Consider the following 20,040-nt stretch of genomic DNA (forward strand, 5'->3'; position numbering starts at 1 on the left):
TATATATATATATATATGTATATATGCGCGTGTGTGCATTTTAACATTTTTTATTTATCTAGCTGTGTTATTTAATCGTATGATTGTGTGTCTTATCATTTCAAGTATGGATCTTGTATTCTTGCACATTTAAGAAACAAGACTTCTGATTTCGACAAGACCAGCTGATCAAAGTAATCACAAAAATGCCTCAGAAAAGGTAGTTCTGTGTAAAGCATAGCTTATTTGCGGATGCCACTTTTTTTTTTTGGGGTGATCTAATAAATTTAAGTGCGAGTACAGTGTCCAAATGAAGAGTTCAGATGCAAAAGCCTAAGTGCCATCGAACATTCTCTTTTGAAATGGTTATTTTCTCAGGCTCCTATGTTTATGTTCAGTTATTTTACTTTAATGGGTGAGAAAAGATACATTTCTATTAAAGTCAAGTTACTGAACCTACACATATGAGCCTGATAAAAATGCTCATTTTGAAGAAATTTCAAATGGCGCTTTAGAGGCTTTTGCATCCGAACTCTTCAAATGCTATCTTGAAATTTTCTTTGTATTATCAATATATGCTGGCTGTTTTGTCCTGTTGTTGTGAAGTGTTAATCAAGCATTAAATATTCTATAAATTATTTATCAAAGTAAATTATTGTTATAAACTTTAGGCATGAAATGCATGGATCCCCATCTCAAAGTTTATTTCCTTTTTCTGGTGATTTCTTGCCCTCGAAGTTGTTAAATTGATTGTTTTCAGTCTTTTCCCTCATGAGACTAATGTTTCAGCCTACAGTGTAATGCTTGCCAGGAACCAAATTTGTCTCTTCTTTGGAACAAGTATTTGGATTGGAATTGATTGCATGTAAAAAGCAGACTGATTAAATTTAGGGTTCCCTTCAACATTTTCGGATAAAGCAGACTTCTCTAAAAGTCCCACTTTTTGCATCCTGTCTTGAGTTTTTTCCAAGTGGTTGACAATTACCGTCAAACATCTCAATGCCAGTTTCCTCTCCCTGAGAAGTGTTAACCAGGTTGTGATGTCATGAGTGGGTGTGCTTTAAAATCAGGGCTGGAACGGCTTTAAATTGCTGTCAGGAAAGTTCCGCACTTCTTGCTTACTGCTTAGTCTACTTAATCTGGGTTAGACACATGTTCAGTGCTCAAGTGAGTATCGTTCTTTATTTTCTTCTCTTGATCTGATAAAAACATTGTGTAGGGGGTTAAGTGAGCTTAAGTCTATTACTAAGTTGAAATCAACTGCTGTTAGAACTTGGATGTAAACAGTATTTTAGTTTGATGCTTCCTGTGAAGTTATTTATTATTAATATTTAATTTGTTTTTGCAAAAAGGTTTGGAGTTGTGGAAGTGGTGTTTTAATGCTTGTGAAATACTTTGTGAAAATGATGGGCTTAAATATGTAGTCTAAATCGGTTTATGCTTGTGTAGTACTTTTGATCTTATTAGGTAAATTAATTGATTCATTTCTCAAATCTTTGTAGCAATATTTTGCTCTCTTAAACGGTGTTTACTGATTGGTGGTGAACAAAACTGTTTTACATTAAAGTACTGAACTTGTAATAAAAATCCAAGCTTTATGTAGCCTGAATTCTTTTTGTTTTTTTCTCACTGTTGTGCTGTCAAATCCAAATTTTAAAATGCATGATGGATTCCATGTTTAATTTCAAAGAAAACTTCAAAAATTATGTTTGTAAAAAGTTGACTTTTAGGTGCATACATATACATTCTTATACAGCATATTGAGTTTAAAAATGAATGTGTTTGTGTGAAATCCTGTTTAAGTTTCAGAATATTGTATTTCTTTCCTGATTGTAAATTAGTGGTGGAACAGGTAGTTTATCTGACTCGCACCGCATTCTTTTGACATTGTATTGTAGTAAGTACACCCAGTTTTTTTGCCTTTAAGTGAAGCAGAATGCAAATGTTTAGCTGAAGATGGGTTGTCTTATCAGATTGTGAGACATAATTTCAGTCGCCTTTCTTGTTTACAGAAAAGAACACGTTTTGTCCAATGAGACATTATGTGATTATGAAATAGGCCATTAAGGGTGTGGATGGGGTCAACCGGACTCGGCATGAATCGTTCCACCTATAGTACGTGCACTGAATCATCAGATAATTCTGCTGAATTGATCCAGACAAGCAAGGGTTTGAGTGCCTCCTTAAGGTTTTTCTTCTTTCCTTAAGATCAAACCAAGTTATCCAAGCAGTCAATAAAAGTGGTTTCCTGAATTTTTTGTAATTATTTATTCTTTTTTTCTACATTTAGACAAATGAATGTATGAAACCGAGGGTAAATTGAATGCGCTGCTTTATTCCATAATCACCAGCTTAAGTTTATGGCAAGTTGAGCCTCAAGTCAACAAGAATCTTGCATCAGCTTTTGCTCAGTCATATAAGAGAGGAGAAACAATGGGATGGTTTTTGCAAAGAAATGACAGACTGACATAACTGAACATGGCAGCTGATGAAGGTTTCTCTAGAAGAATAAGTCCGTCAATTCCCCTCCCATCTTCAGTGGCTTACCAGCATAGATGATGACTAGGCACATCTTTTACGGAAGTCAGAAAGCATTTATTTTTTTGTGAATATGCTGGTAGAACTTCTGTATGATTTTTAGTAGATAGTTGTACATTTATTAATGTCTTCGGTTGCATCTAAAGAAACCGTTACATGAATCGTAATTAAATTGCTGGTGGTTGCAGAATACATATGAACTGCCGCGTTCATACTCTGCTAGAATATCCAGCAGTATCTGGCAGCAAATCATGTGAGTGTGTCATGATGCTGCACTGTTGCGTAAACTTACTGTTGCTCAAGTCACCTCAACTTGTATTTGAAAACAAATGCCTTCTGAACCATGCAAAACTTTGTCAAGGTGAACGCCCTTTATTATTCCCAGCTCGTGCTAGTCTTTATTTTATTTTTTCTAAGACCTATTTTAGATTTTTTTTTATGTTCCCCGGTACATGATGTTTAATCAAATTGACAAAACCACCTCACAGCCTCTTTTACATGTGCATCAAATAAAGTATGACTAAGATCCTGTAACTGATTGGAATCGAATCCCTGCATGTAGTTCTCACAAGCAAAATTAAACTTTGTTTGGGTGTGCTGTTAATTTTTAAACCGTTAGTCAATTCCATGGTTTTAAAGCTCATGTGTGATTCATATCCTCAATTATACCATCAGCTCAGATGACTCATTCTACTTCCATCCGCAGGTGATTCCTAAACTGTTCCAAGTCCATCTCTCTTCCTCGGCTCTGTCTCTACATGTGCCCAGGGCAGCACGGATATAGCAGAGGGCCGTTGTGTTGACTGACTTGGTGACTTCAGAAACTCCTGCCTTTGTTCCCTCCATTGTGTCTGATGGATCTCAGGCTTGCCTCATTGACACTCGGGACACTGCTGATTCTCGTGACCTCTGGGCCTCGGCCATCCATTGGACAGAAGGTTTACACCAACACATGGGCCGTCCACATCATCGGGGGAGAGCAGGAAGCTAACCGGATCGCTAAAAAGCATGGCTTTGTAAACCACGGGAAGGTGAGTTTTCTGTTCAAACAAGTAATTCCTGTATGTTTTTGGAAAGCTCGTTTGAATTGCACATTTGGTTGCATGCTTGCGTGTTTCATTCAAAATTAAAGTTGTTGGCTTAATGAGCTGTTTATTGTCAGCGAAGAATAGTTGTAGGAAGAATGGTGGGTAATGTGTCACCTCAAAATCACAAGTAAATATGGTTGTCAGTCCCAAACGCTGACTGTTCGTTTGACTTTGAACTTTTAAAGATCGTGCCGCTGCACAGTGAGATTCTAATTATTAAAGATGCAGTTTTGTCATTGTCTTCCTTTCATTACCCCATTCTAAGGAAATTCATGCATTTTGAACATTTCCTGCCTGTTACGTCTGAATGCTCTGGCTCTCTCTGATGGAATGCATAAAACATCTTCCTCTTTCTCCGGTTGTCATGTGATGATATTCTCTGCTTGTAACAGGCCCTTGACTGTAAGCTTTAGCTTTTTAACACCAGCAAAGCCTGTAGGACCATTTTGCAACTTCCTACTTTTGAACAAAAATCATCAGATTTTTCAATCCCTATATGTAATTAGCCTTTCGCCGGCCCTTCCCCCAAAACGGCTATTGTCCAATCACACATCATAGCAACTGTTACTATGTGAGGCAGTTCCGACAAACGTTGACTCCAAGCAAGATGGTGAAGCGGGGCGCCCACGGCATTTGTAAATCGGACACTAGAATAGAGCTGTAATCGGGCTTTAAAAGTTAGGCCCGACAGGAACCGAGCCCGACAGATTTCGGCCCGAGCCAGACAAGTACATTTTGATTGACAGCTTTTTAAAAGCCTGAACTCGTTTACAGCCCGACATTATTCAAATGTGCGCACACACACAGCTCTTTTGCCTTTTGTCAAGAATGAGTCATTTACACATGTTTTAACATAATTTATACATGACTAACGTAATAGGCCACTTAGAAGTTTGAACAAAGAAATAAAATAAGTCCTCTGTAACATCGTAACATCTCAGAACTCTAAATAGCCCTAGGTATAGACTCATTTAGCCTATAAATAGAACAACGCACCAATAAAAACGAGTCTTTCTTAAAAATTTTAAGATAAATTAAGATGGGTATTTGGCAATAACGAAATTAAGATAAAGACTCTGCCTTATCTGAAATTTAATTAAAGAATAATGCCAACATTAGCCTATATAGGCTAGCCTATATGTCTACATTATGCATTTAAGACTCAATTAGTATTTAGTTATCATTTTTAAAACCTTTACTCACCAAGATAATAATAAAAATAGATACTCGCAATAGACAATAATAGACCATAACATATGAAAGAGAACTTTCCCGGCAGTGCAAGAGCATGACTAGTCCACAAGGCTGTGCTGGTTGCATTTGAGGTACAGGTCATGGGGTTTATCAGATTTCGCTTTTTTTCCCTCCACGGCATACTGTAACCCCTTTTGCCTCGATCTGGAGGATATCGCGGAGGTATTACTCCAAAAAAGGTTACTGACACGCACAGGTATACCTCTTCCCGTCATGGCAATCTGTCGCGCTGGTTGTGTTTGACCATTTGTTTGTCGGAAGTAGCAACAGTAACTAAGGGGGGCGGAGCTCGGCGAAAGGCTAATTGAAAGCACATTTCGATAGCCAATTTATTAGATTACACGATTAATTTAGATGTATATTACCACCTGTTTTTCCAGTAATGGGATTACTTTGAAAGACAAACAGCCCAGTGTCCAGATGGTGCTGTAAAGCCAGGTGATGAATGGATCCCTGCACGCTTTGGAGGGAGCACTGAATATGCTGCGGTTAGTAATTGCTGAAAATTAATGCCTCTGGGTCTACGCTGGCATTCAGTCCTCTATCTCTTGAGAGATGAACTAATAATGTTCCCATTTTTGGTGTTGCGAGGCAGCATGGTTTTTAAAATGCAGCTTCTGTGCTCAGGTTCATGGCTTATTAATGACGACTTGTTTCACAGCTGACCAAAGTTCATTACGACAGACATGTTTCTGCTTTTAACATTGGTCAAACTGGCATTGTTTTTTTTTTAATAAGTGTGTGTCTTTGTGTGTCTAGGGCTGTCATGATGACAAATTTTGCTGGACGATAAACTGTCCAAGAAATTATCGCGATAAACGATAATAATGTTGTTAGACCAGTTTCAACGAATATAATGATAATGGCATAATAACGCAGGTACACCTTTTCAAAGATCAATAAACTTATTTTATTTTATGGCAGATTCAGAGCAAGATATACCAACATGTTGACTTGGTGTGGCTTAAAATGAATTATATTATTTTATATATATATTATATTTATGTTTATATGCCAGTTAGGGATGCTCATATTGGCGTTTAACCGTTAACCGAAAGTATTTTGACCGATGAAGGAGCCGTTCACATATCACGGCTTTTTTTTTTTTTTTTTTGTGCTCCAGTTCGTTATTTCAAAAGCGGTATGTGCGCTCATAATGGAAGAGAAGCTGTGCAACACGCTCGTTTTTTCCAGGCGCGTGTACCGCATCGAGTTAAAAACAACAGCTTTTCATAATGACACAAGCGCACCAGGCCATGTGAAAAGAACCAACTCAAACCCAAAACACTGCAGAGTTTTTTTTTACTTTTCTTCGAAAATAAATCTTGTAGCAGAGTTACAGCAAGGGTTTTTCGGTGGTGGAAATCTATTACTGAAATTTCCTTGTTGTAACGGAGATCGCAGCTGATGGATGCTTAGCAACGATAGACGCCTCAGGAGCACAACTGCCTGAGCGCTTTGGAAAGGAGAAAACGATGTGTGTGTGAGCTCACTGGGTGCATTGACACACGCAACTACACGCCAACAGACATATTTAGCTGAGCAAGCCAAATGAAGCGAGCGAAAACTAGGCCCATTTCGAGAGAAAGGGCAAAGAAGTTACTTGCAAAATATGCTACGTGGTATTAAAATAAAGCAGTAGTGCATGTACTATGCAATACCACTTGAGACGCAAACATCCACAAGCAAATGAAAGGTGCTTCCCAAAGCTGGCCACTCTAGTGAGACGTTCTCTCTTTATTCCCAGGACATCTGTGCCATCAGAGAGAGTGTTTTCTACAGACTGCGCTCCAGACTAACCCCACATCATGAAATGTTACATTTAAATAAAAATTGAAAAAAGAAAATTATGATGGAACATTTTTTATCGTGCGATTAATTGATTTATCGACTATCGCGACAGGCCTATGTGTGTCCATAGATGGGTTAAAACTTCCATGGATTTAAATTGAGCCATATGTACGCGCTAGAACGTCATAGCATAACTTGTATTATGAAGTCTGTCTCTGGTGGGAGTTAATTAATGGTCTTCATACATTCTTGGCACTTTACCAGCACCCTTTAAATCATGTAAAAGAACAAAACATGTAATTTCGATTTGCATTATACATCAATTTTGAAGTTTGATGCTGTGAGCTGTCTTTGTTGTAAGTAGGGGAAGAAACTTGAAGCCACAAAATGCATTTGAGCTTGAAACTGAGAATGTTTTGTTGGACTGTCGAGCTGTTATGGATCGCTGTAAATCACCGGTGGTCTTTCGTAATAAGATTGAAGCGTAGTTTTTCTCGCTGCAGCTCGGCTGTACAGAAATCACACCTGGCCCGAGCCCCAGATTCACATTGTGTGATGAGTCATGCTGACAGCACTGTTGGCCGAGTTTGAAAAGTGTATCGTTTGGCTACACAAGTGCCGGGGGCTTAACGCTTTTAACATGTCTCATTTGTGTTCCAAGTGGAGGATTTCTTCTACAGACTGAGAAAAGCTTCTGATTTATTCAGACAGATCATGCCTGCTCTTTTTCTATTGTAGTAGATGCTTTTGTGTAGTTTTTGATTTAATGAAAGGCATGAATAAGTTGTTTGTGCTATTAAGGGTGGCAATATTTAAGTCATAGGTAAACTTAGCAAGTTTAAAAGTTGACAATTTCAAATTCCTTACAATTTCTTTGTTTGATTATTTAATCTTAGCAGCTTGTCATTGGGTTTTAAGTTTTAAGCATGATGTTATAGCTTTTGTTTTTTCAGTGGTTCCTAAGGCAAACCTCTGTTTGAAAGCATTAAACTTTAGGATGTGAATTTTAATGTTTGTTACGCACATTAAGTGATTTAGACATAGTTTTGGCTAAGCGAAAGATGAAATGAAAAAGACTTGCACTGACGGGGTTTGAAGCCAGCTTGAGACCAGAATGGCATAGTCAGTATTATTTTAAAAGTTAATAAATTTGAATAAAAATACCCACCAATTTCATTAGAATAGCTATACCTTAATGACTTGATGTGCATGTAAAACTGAACACGTAAGCTTCAAAGCTGTTAATTAATCTTATTAAAACATATTTAATGTTTTTCTGTTAAGTCTGATGGAATGGGGTGAATTGATATGAGGTAACTTGGTTATGCTATTGAGCTGTGCCATTATTATATTTTTGAAGAGAAGTTGCAAGTACGCCGAAGTCTGCAAAGAAAATATTGGTTAGAGGTGGATGCCTTGAAGTCCTGGACACCATCCAGATACTTCATCTCATTATTTTCCTGCTTGCTTGGTCAGGATTCAGTTTGTTACCTCCCTCTGTGTTTGGAGTTTAGGCAGCTGTTGTGACTCGATGGTTTCACAGCGAAGTCTTTAGGATTGCATGAGATGGTATGAGACCAATCCATCTGTTCCATTGTGCTTATCTTTGCTTTCATTACCTTATGATCATAATTTACAGACGCTCCTGGGCCAAGTCATGGTGAAATGGTTGTTTGTTGTTTTTGTTTTTTTACATTTAATGCAATCTATTGTCCATGGCAACTGTCCCACTGAATCCCACCCAAAATCCCTTTGAATTGTCTGTGAGAAAGCCCTTGTTTGATTATTATTTTGATGGAAAACAAGAGCTTGGATTACCAGAAAAGAATCCTTTTGAAGCATTTTACAACTGTGAAACCAGACGGTTACTTCCAGGTGTTTGCGCTGAAGTCAAGATACTGAACTGCAGCTGATATTTTATGGCATGCAATTGTCCCGGGATGTCCCGGGACTACACAGACAGCAGTATATTGGCTCCGAGGCACGAGTTAAATTATAGGGGCTTGCACGATATCACGGTAATGAGCCACCGTAGTTGACTGACGCAAAAGTGTAAAGGAGTTATTTTTGTTTAGAAATAGAAGTAGTAGGTTAAATATGATATCGGATTAAAGAAAACATGTATGGAATGAAATGCCGGTCAGAAATGTTCTCGCTTCTGATTTTGAGAGTTTTCCAGTGGCATTTAGTGCATTGCCTACTAACCTACATCCTGCTAAGCTTATAAATTAAAGTTCAGAGCTGCATTCACTAATTCTTGTGGTCCTGCTGTTTGCTTTTTTTTTTTTTTTTCTCTCTCTCTGTGGTGTTTTTTTTTTCATGACCTAAGAGACTTGTTTAGCAGTTCCTGTTACATAGGCCGTGTTGCTTTTCTAGAAGAGGACAGTTGATATTTTTCTAATGTTTTATTCACACAAGAGCTTCCTGCTTTTTAGTCAAGCACATAGGCAAACATGAGAGAGCTTGTTGCGTTCCATCATTCGTTTCCTCAGAGCAACTACCAGAATGGCTACAAGCATCGTTTCCGAGATTTTAACTTTTGATGAGATTGAACTCTGTTCAGCTGGAATTAATAATCAAAGCTTTAGTTTAGTAGTAGGGTTTGCAATGAGAATTACTGTGTGGAGTTTTGTGGGTTTAATATTGGTTTAGCATATTATCATTCTTGCATCTCAAATATAAACTTAAGCCTCATTAAAACATGAATTTATTACTGGAGGTGGCTTGTGGTGGTTGCTACTGATGCTGAATGCTAAAATGTTATTAGTGGGCTTTGTTAGGGGTCTTGGTGTTTAAAAAAAATCTGATCACAAATTGGTAGTATTACTAGTTATTTATTTATTAGTTATTATTTAAAAATATGTGTATGTATGTGTATAGAATCTATACATAATACACTTTTAATTTATTTTTTTTGTCCTATTGCTTGCAATTAGTTTCTTATCCTTATTTCATCACTGACTGACTGGTTATTTATCTTCAGTGAGCTTGGTTTTTTTTTGTCTCTTTTTAGACTTTTATTACTTTGATATTTAAATTGGTGATAAGAATTATGAAAATACTATGGTATCAAAGATTTCAATATCATAAAAACCTTTTTAAAAGAAAAAATTACCATACCCTGATATATATCGTGATATAAAATTAGTCATATTGCGCTTTTATTGTCTTTTAGTGGCTCCAGTTGGTAGACTCACTGCTCATTAGCATAAGGTTAAACTTTGTATAAAGCTATTTCTGTACATTGTTTCCCTATACACTCTGACATTTTCAGGCATGACGCGATAACGCTACAAGTGATGACGTTTGTACCAACCAGCCACGTCTTCTGGTTAAGTGACAAACAATAGGACTCATTTTTTTTCAAAAGCAAACTCTATCAGCTGTATATTAAACATCAAATATAGGGGTGTAACGATTCACTCGTTTTCTCGATGCATCGATTACAAACCCTGTCGATTCATATGCATCGATCTTGAAACATGATTTTTGAATCGTGAATCGCCGATCTTGGACAGTAATCGATTCAAAATGCTAAGAATCGAATGAATCCCGATTTCTATAGCGATTCAATGCTTTCAAAATGTGTACACATTAAATTACTACACGCATGAATTAATGGAGACCTTGAAGAGTGTTCTTGAATTGTGCCTCTTATCTGTCCTTCACGCGCTCCACTGTTTACCGACTGAGACTGTCACAGGATTGCGCTCGTGCTCTGTTCATCTCTGACGCAGCTGACGTGTGATCTATAGGACTCGTGGCCAGTAATGCTAACGTGAAGTAGTTTTACTTTTCTGTAGTTTGTCAATGGCTCTCTGCATCTTACCGACGGAGTTACCGGAGCCATCGACAGCTGTATTTATTGCATGGACTGAGCAGAAATATAAGTGTCTAAATCATACGCACAGTTCCATTGAATTATAAATGTGTTTAAACAATGCGGATGAACCAAATATACGAAGGAAACTTTTAAAATTAACCACAGCATTAACAACGACCTTGAAATAGGAGCACGAGATTTATCTGATAATATGCATGAAAGTAGCGTTTGTTTCATTAGCAAACAGACATCTGGCACGTTTTCTCTCAGAATCATTCGCTGATGGAGAGGAAAAGTTAAATAGAGATGAAGACGTTTTCACACTGAAAGAGAAGCGATCTCGCTCTCATAGACGTGCCAGGCTATATCTGCAGCTAAACTGAATAAAAGCAGAATGAACTGATGAAACCCACAAACAATTTATGAATGATGCAGTGCTAATTGACATTTATTACAGTACAGAAACTATAAAGTATATTTTCTACCTTATTCTGTGCAGAAAATTTAAATAATTGCTAATTAAATGTAGCCTAGTATATAAAACAATCATAAAATTGCCATTAGGAAAAAAATATTGATTACAAATGATTGATTATTGTCCAGCAGTGTATTTGATTTATTACAGCTAATTAAAAGTAATTAAAAAAGAAGATAATTCCTTGTAAAAAAATATATATATTATTATAATTATTATTATATAGGCTACATACATCATAAAATGATTGTATTTGACATATCTGTCACTTCTGAAATTATGGCTACGCCCCTGGTGTGACAAAATGTTAGCTTATACATAATACTCTTTAAGCTCTTTTTTTAAAAACTTGGCTTACATACATTTTTACGTATGCCATGTCGCATCATTAAACTATCATTTAACAATGGACAACAGTTTTTTTTTTTTTTTTTTTTTTTAACCTATGGTTCTCTAACCATAAATGCTACTGTAATTTGCCCCCTGACTAAGCATTTAAAGAATTTAGTAGAAGCATTTAAATAATCCCATGAATGCACTTAAAGAATGCAGAATCGAATCGTTATAATCGAATCGAATTTAATTGTGAATCGAATCTAAATGAATCGTTCTAAATTTGCAAAAATCGTTCTTGAATCGAATCGAAAACCTATGAATCGTAATCGAATTGAATCGCTGCCTTGCCAAAGATTCACAGCCCTAATCAAATATGTTCATCTTCGCTGCAGTTGTATCAAGTCAAGCAGTGTTTTCACTTTCAGTTTGGAAAATAAGTTGTCAGCAAATTGCAATGTTTAAATGCCAGTCGGTTGTTTTTCCCTGTCACTTGACGTCTTTCATATAAAGTTGATTTTTGTTTTCATAATATTGTAACTCATTTATGTACCTACAACACATAATGCAGGCTATGTTGGATCTGGATGCAAAGGTCATTTTACCCCATTACCTTGTTTACCTTCCTACATGCAAAAATCTGCTTTATGAGGAAAGGATTGTGAAACATCAAAAACAAAGCTAGTCTTATGTCCTCAAACAACCATAATCTTATTTTGCAAAAGAAAATTTACGTGCTTGCTCAATGATTTATGGCTTTTGTTGGGTTCCCATGCCTCGCTCTGAAACTGTGGGGACTGAGTCAGAAAACAGTACCACATTCATGGGAACCGCAATCATGTATCAAGCTTGCTTTTTAACAATTATTTTCCGGGGAAGCCGGGGAAGTCGTGGCCTGGTGGTTAGAGAATCGGACTCCCAATCGAAAGGTTGTGAGTTCGAGTCCCGGGCAGGCAGGAATTGTGGGTGGGGGGAGTGCATGTGCAGTTCTCTCTCCACCCTCAATACCACGACTTAGGTGCCCTTGAGCAAGGCACCGAACCCCCAACTGCTCCCCGGGCGCCGCAGCATAAATGGCTGCCCACTGCTCCGGGTGTGTGTTCACAGTGTGTGTGTGTGTTCACTGCTCTGTGTGTGTGCACTTCGGATGGGTTAAATGCAGAGCACAAATTCTGAGTATGGGTCACCATACTTGGCCGAATGTCACTTCACTTTTCAGTAGCTGTTGCGGTGTGTGCCTGTGGTTCATGCGTCTTATTTAACCCATTTTAGCTTGCTTGAATTCCTTTCGCTTTGAAGTCCTCATGAAAACAAATGAAAGGTTTTTTTTTTTTTTTTGGCTGTTGGTGTCAACATGTTAGTATTAAGGTTATCTATAAGGCAGTGTGCTACAAAACGGTTTTCCTCATCAAATCTTCTGACCAATCAAATGCTCTCTAGAATCCGAAGTCCCCGCCCCCTGCACTATAAACAGATGCTGAAGCTGCAGCTGAGATCGGTCACTTGTTCACAGTGTAGTATTTCCTGTACAGTGAACGGCTCATAGTGCACAATGTAGGCGATTAGAGAAAGATTCAGACAGTGTAAATAAGCTTTCGATTGGTGCAAATCAGGTCTGGTTTCCTGTTGTTTTACGTGAACTGTGGCAGCGCACACAGTCTGATCCAGACTTTGGCTCTGGTCCAGAGACGCGATCGCACGGAGCGGATCATATGCACCAGTCGGCATATATTAAAAACTTTTACAACTACACAGCCTCAGCATGTTTATGATCACTATTTTGATTTACTGAAAGTTTCATATTGAGTCTAGGGGGTAATCTTTTAGACTGTGGCTGTCAAATGTGGTTTTTCCGAGCTCAACTGGCCCGAGCAGATATAAACAAAACGCTATTGGCTATTTAAAAAAGGGGACGGGACTGCTAGTTTCAGTGGAAATTATGTCACCACCTAGAATAATGCGGTGTGTTTCAAGGCACTTCAGGGGACCTTTAAGGCTACAAATGACCCAGAAGGAAAGAGGAAGAAAAAGCATGTAATTGTGCCCCTGAAAAGTGTCAGCTGTTCAGGGGAAATGTCTCGTCTTAGGCCTAAAAAAAAAATTTGTTTGGTTCCGGTTTCCGACCGACCCTGTCAATTTATGTGCGACCCAAATTTATTTTATGAGACTGGGGAAGAACGGTCTTTCACACATCGTTAATTAAATTACAGTTTCCTTTAAATGCTGTTTTACACTTAAGTCATCCGTTAAAAACCATTAAGTATTGCATCAAAACCCTTTAACTGTCAATTCCTAAAGTGAGCTATAACTTAAGGTTTGGAAATCGTAACATTAAGAGAAACACGGGGGGAGGGGGGAGTCAACAATATATCGCGGAACAGAGAGGGCACTGACAACATGCTGACAGACAGGACATTAACATTACCAGCTTACTTTTAATATGAAACCAAGTCTCATTTGGTTATTTCACCTTTCAAATGTGGTCATTTTTTAAAGAAATGTAAACAATAAATACCGTTTTGTGGCTCTTGAATGTGTCGAACAGATCGCTGTAAGTTAGATCATCAGTTAAAACTAACTGATCGTCTCTTGCTTCTAGTTAATTTATAGCATCAAAATCAAATAAACCACATAAATGAACATAACAAAGAATGTTGTTTGACTACAAAAAGATGTCTGTACACTCCGTTTTTCAAGTTCAAATCCTCCAAGTTAATCTACTATGAGATCGCCTGTCAAACTCCCGCGAAGGCTTTTTGTGTGTGTGTGTGCGTTTTGCGTGTCTATGGCAACAACAGACTTTAAACGGGAATACAGAATCACTGTCGTAAAAGTACCGGTACACACATTTAAAATCAGCGCGCGCGCGTGTGTGTGTGTGTGTGTGTGTGTGTGTGTAAAACTGCCACTGGAGAAAAAAAAAATCCCTACCGACCAATGACCTCAACTGACAACCAACCGGAATCAAACTTTTTTTTTTTTTTTAGGCCTTAGTCCATTATTGTCCAGACTGACCCTCTTCATTGAGCTCAGGTACTTCCTTTTCCATTCTCCATTTTATCTGAACCATTTATTTATCTAAATGGTTCAAAAAGTTGTTTTTACAAGATAAATATTGCATCACAGTTCACCATTTTGCAACTCCGCGTGTTGGTGCAAGTGTGTTGTTGATCATTTTTTAACTGACAACTTGCCCTCTCCGCAAAGCACAAAGGTGTTCATTGCTTTGATTTTAATCTTTGCTTTTCAGATATAGTGCGGTGTACTGTACCGTTCCATTGATTCAGTAGACTTAATCGGCTCCATTGTCTTTAGTCCAGTGCTTGCCCTATGGTTCCTCTCTGCTCCTTGTAGACAGTGACAGCGCAGTTGCATATTTCTAGTGAAACCTAATGAGCTATGAAGCTGGACTTGTCTAGTAAAAGCATCAGGGAGGGTAGCTTTCCAGAGAACCGCAAGCATCATTATTACTCTGTGTGTCTTTCTCAAGACCCCAATACAAGATCTTAACCTCAGTGGGTCAATATACATTGATGTATCGATCTACATGCATGTGGCTAGTTGTATTAATTTGCTGTGCTTGTAGACCACAACCAAGTCTCTCTTTCTCTGCTGTTTTACTCCTTATTTATAATTAGAATTAAGAACGAGTGGTTTGGTTTGTTTTGAAACCGAAAATGTTATGTTCTTGAATGACTACCCATTGCTAATCGGTTTTGATTAGGCTTAATCTTATTTAATTGCTTGATTTAAATAGCTTGCATTTTAAATGAAAGCCTACAATTAATTTAAATTAAGAGTTTTGTCTGATGGGTGGGATAAAAGACCCAAAAAAACAATGAAACACTTATCAGCCACTGAAATTTTGTATTTATTTTAATTTGATTTTTAAATAACTTCAGTATTTAACAGATAATTTATTAGAACACATCAGATCTATGCTATTAAACTTGTGAAATGGTACAAAGTTTGTAAACGCAAGACTTTCTTGTAGCAAATTTAATGAACACATTAATTGAAACCTAAGCCATTGTTTTGAAACCGGGTATTGAGTTGTTCTCACCCAGTCCAGTAAACCAAAGAAAAAAGGATCCGATTTAGTGGTTAAGTGGAAGAAAATGTTCAGATTTGTCCAGTGTGTGTCAATACTTAACAAAAATAGCCCTGAGAATCTTGGATAAGCCTCAAACTTGCAAAACAAGTTCTAACTTGAGGTTGCAGATGACAGCAGGTTGATGATACAACCGTCTGGGGTTTGGTCTGGTCTTTAACTGCACCTCGACACCTCCACACATAACATCTTTTTTAGTTTCAGAGAAATTACAGCCCTGTTACAATAAACCTAACAGACACCTTCATGACAGTGACACTTGCGGAATTTCATTGTCTTTTAGCTTCGTTGCGTTTTCCCAGAAAAACCCAAGTTGAGCAGAGTGAAAGACAGACTTGTGAAATGGAGTCTGAACCTGAAGCAAAGTCAGATGTGTTTAAGGTGTGAGCTTAATGTCCTTTTCATCAAGCACCATCACCCTGCCGCCCACTCCAGCTCAGTTTCTCCACAAACCATTTAAGACGTGGCATAGTTTGACATGGTCGGATGTAGTGTGATTTCATTACATTGTCTGCATCCCTTATTTCACCAAGGCCTTGGCTCAATTTGTCAAGGCCAAGCTTGTGTGCACGCCATGCCCCTTGGCCTGTCACTGAGATAAATCATCTGCGAATGGAAAGGAATTGCTTAAAACGAACAAGTCCTTGGGCAAGACTAAAAAAAAACGACGCCTTGGCCTTGTGCTGAACTAGTCCACTAGTAAAGATCTTCATCAATGTAAGGACAATGATTAATTTTTAATGATCAATTATTGTCCGTAGACTTTAGCAATAGCTTGGAGGATATAGTAGTGTTTGGGGTATAATTGTTTATCCAGAAGAAATGAAAAATAATATAAAATGGAAAGAAATCAGAATAGTCGCACAATAAGGAAATGATTTTAATCAAATATGTAATAACTCAATCTGACACTTTAGTTGCGAGGTGTTTACAGAAAGTTTTAAAATGACTGAACTGATCTGATAATCTGTTTGGATTCAACCTGTGTGCTATAGTGCCTAAATGTTTGTTAGAATTTCCCGCTTTATAATCAAGAAACCTGAGGGAATGTGTAGAATTCTGCACGATGCCTGGATACAGCTGTGGGATACAGCAGTATTCAGGTCCTGATTATATTGCACAAAATCAAGCACAAGTGAACTTGAACTAAGTTACGTAGTCGGAATATGTAACTGCTTCAGTGGATGTGCTTTTTGTTATAACACGTTAAAAATGTCAGCTAAACTCTAAGAAGTCACTATATGTATATACATAGAGTACAGACCAAAAGTTTGACTACCTCTTGAAGCTCATCAAGAGAATGCCAAGAGTGTGCAAAGCAGTAATCAAAGCAAAAGGTGGCTACTTTGAAGAACCCAGAATATGACATATTTTCAGTTGTTTCACACTTTTTTGTTATGTATATAATTCCACATGTGTTAATTCATAGTTTTGATGCCTTCAGTGTGAATCTACAATTTTCATAGTCATGAAAATAAAGAAAACTCTTTGAATGAGAAGGTGTGTCCAAACTTTTGGTCTGTACTGTGTGTGTGTGTATATGTGTGTGTATATATATATATATATATATATATATATATATATATATATATATATATAATTTTTTTTTTTTTTCACAATAGTGCTCTCATTTATAACGTTATGTCTATGACCGTCATAGTTATTAATGTTTTGCATTTCAGTATTGTGCTGAAGTAGCCAGTACAATGAGGCATGTTAATGGCAGGTTTTCAAAGAGGACATAACACACACAGTTTCTGCCAATCTCATATTAATCTTGAGTAGTTATAGAGTAGTACTGCATCCTTCATATCTCCAAAGAGATATCTTTTAGTTTTATCAGATTTATTAAAGACTGATAAAGCTGTACCGCTACTTTTCGGAAACAGTCAAGTGCCTGGAGGCATGCCATGGGCGGAGCTAAAGAGTCAAAAGCAATTGCAACTTTTGCATAGCGATCGTCTGACAGCTGTGACAAAGATATAAATAAAACGGGAACAAAAACTTTATTGACTTAAGTTAACTATGGCTAACAAATTAACAAATGAAGCATGTTGATGGGCGTGCTCTTGGTCGCGCTCTGGTTGACGTGTGAGCGCGCTCTTCCCATACAAGTGCCCATACAAGGAATTCCGACCTTAATGACGTCATACAGGGCCATACTCTGAAAAAATGATGGAATTTGTGCAAATGATGAATTTGGCTCAGAAATACTCCATCATACATCCAACTCAATTTTTTTTTTTTTACTTTGACCATGTTTAGCATGAAAATCCAACTCTTTAAAAGTGTAAATGTTGGCGGCAGTGGCTCAGTGGTTCATGTAGGTTGTCTACAAACCAGAAGGTTGGTGGTTCAATCCCTGGCTCCACTTGACCAAGTGTCGAGGTGTCCTTGAGCAAGACAACTAACCCCAGCTGCTCCCGACGAGCTGGATGGCACCTTGAATGGCTGACACCACCGCCGTCGGTGTATGAATGAGTTGTGTGAATGGGTGAATGCGAGGCAATTTGTAAAGTGCTTTGGATGGCCATGGGTCTGTTGAAAGCGCTATATAAGGCCAACCTTAAAAATATTTTGGTTTGCAGTAACAGTAATTGTTTTTAAAAAAAGGGTCGGTAGGTCGGTCTATATATATATATTTTTTCAAGTTTCAATGTAAAAAAAAAAAGTAAATTTTTGTGATTTGACGTCGGTATGAATTTAAACAAATTAGCATATCGTTACGTCACTGACTGGGTCTTCAACCCGTGCCTCCGGGCGCATGATTGCAAACCTCATTTTAATACAGGCTATATAGACCACAAACAAATTTAAATCTTTGTCAAAAACATATTTATTGCATGAATTTCAGGCGAGAAAAAAAAAATGAGGTACTGTTTTACTTGCATCCACCGCTACGTATCAATGCAACCTACAAACGAGAGAACGTTTACTTTGCTTTCTTGGGTTGTCACTTTTGTGAAAAGAAATCCTGTTTGATTTGAGTGACGAGTGTTCATTGAATCGATTGTAAAATCGATTTTGCATGTCTAAAGTTTTATACGGCAAATAACACCAAATCCACTAAATCTAAAATCGACACGCAATATCTGCTTTCTCATCTTTCACCTCATGTATGCGCACGAGATGAGATGACGATGTATGTGCCATTGCATTATAAGGTTATGTTAGCCTATCCAGTTGAAGCCACTTCTCACAAAAAAATCAATGTGGAGAAGTTACATCAAAACTGAAACCAAGCCGTTCACACAGAATGAATATTTTGCGCATTTTCTAGAGGGACACCGTTGGACTCGCGTCTCGCACTAGAGAGCCGCATGTTTAGAAAGACATGTAAAATTTATGTATTCATTTATTTTTCTAAAAATATCTCGAGACTTTATGTTGGGTTTTTGTTCCCCATTCCACTGCATCATGTTTTTAAATGAAAAAATGTATCCTGTGTGACTGGTTTTTCGCCCTTTTTATTTATTTAACAATGCATGCATACATGATGCTGTTTTGTTTATAGTTCTTTAAGCAACTTAATTAATAATAATTGATTCATAAACATTTTAAATATTATGTTTTTTTCACAGTCATGTATTCTAATGCTTTGAATAAACATGCAGTAATATTTTGCTCGATGCGTTATCTTGAGCCTCAGAAGAGAAGCAAAAAGCTTTTCTTCACCCTAACTGAAATTATGCATTTAAAATTCGACTACAATTCAAATTTTCATCATATTTAAGTAAAAAATTCAAATTTAGTTTTTTCAGCTATTTTGGCAGCCCTGTATGAGACTGAATACCGACTGTATTCACATTTCTGTTGTAAAAAGAGAAACATTGTGCAGAAGTATTATTTGCTGTTATGCTTGTTTGTCCGAAGCTGCAGTTGCTGTGTGACGCCTATTCAAAAAAAAAAAAACAAAAAAACAAAAAAAAAAACTGGACGCACTCCGAGAAAAGGTCGTTAAAATCATTTTCTTATTTTCGTTTTCGAAACTTGTGTTGGTTGATTCGTGCAATAGATTTTCGAACATAAAGTGACAGTCGACACGGTCACGGTTTTAGACTGGAGAGGAGAAGGGATGGGTAAAGATCTGGGCACAGTTTTTCCAGAACTTTGTGCCAAGTTAAAGCGGTGTCGAGCTTTTTAAATGAATTTTTTTAGATGTATTATGGTGCCCGAACCCGTATGACCTTAAACAGTGACCGAGAACATTTAGTTTACTGCAGCCACAGCCATCATTACCAAGCGCGAACCGTTGACTCTGACAGTGAGTGAGAATGAGACTAAGCGAACGCACAAGCCACAGTGTGACATCCGTGTAAACACAGATGACGTCAAGGGTTTTTTTTTTAATTAAAGAAGATAGCCTTCATTTGTATGTAGGCCAAGGCAATTTATATATTTACAATACTTACTTAAATATAATTAATAGTATTTTATGGCGTTTGTATTAGTTGTTTGAAGAGTAAAAAAATAATTGGTCGGTCTTAATGCAAATTTACAATCGGCAAGTCGGTCGGACTAAAAGCAAAAAAAAAAAAAAAAAAATTGAGTGTGCTAAATTGACAGGGTCGGTCAGGTTACGGCAAACAAGAATATTTTTAAGGATGGCCCTAGGGTTTGGTACATTGCAGTATTTCCTAACATTTGC

General features: G+C 37.4%; 1 protein-coding gene across 2 annotated transcripts in view; it reads left to right on the forward strand.

Moving 5' to 3' along the window:
- Positions 1-20,040, forward strand: part of LOC132101621 (furin-1-like) — an 83,142-nt gene that overhangs the window by 1,277 nt on the left and 61,825 nt on the right. Inside the window, exons 1-2 of one of the 2 annotated variants that reach the window (XM_059506713.1) lie at positions 1,040-1,146; positions 3,224-3,548. In XM_059506713.1, the coding sequence (XP_059362696.1) occupies positions 3,372-3,548 (177 nt within the window). In that variant the 5' untranslated portion in view covers positions 1,040-1,146; positions 3,224-3,371. Of the gene's footprint in view, positions 1-1,039; positions 1,147-3,223; positions 3,549-20,040 lie in introns of those variants that run through there. The other variant, XM_059506705.1, reaches the window with a different exon arrangement.

Source organism: Carassius carassius, chromosome 2 (assembly GCF_963082965.1).
Source record: "Carassius carassius chromosome 2, fCarCar2.1, whole genome shotgun sequence".
NCBI classification, from domain to species: Eukaryota; Metazoa; Chordata; class Actinopteri; order Cypriniformes; family Cyprinidae; genus Carassius; species Carassius carassius.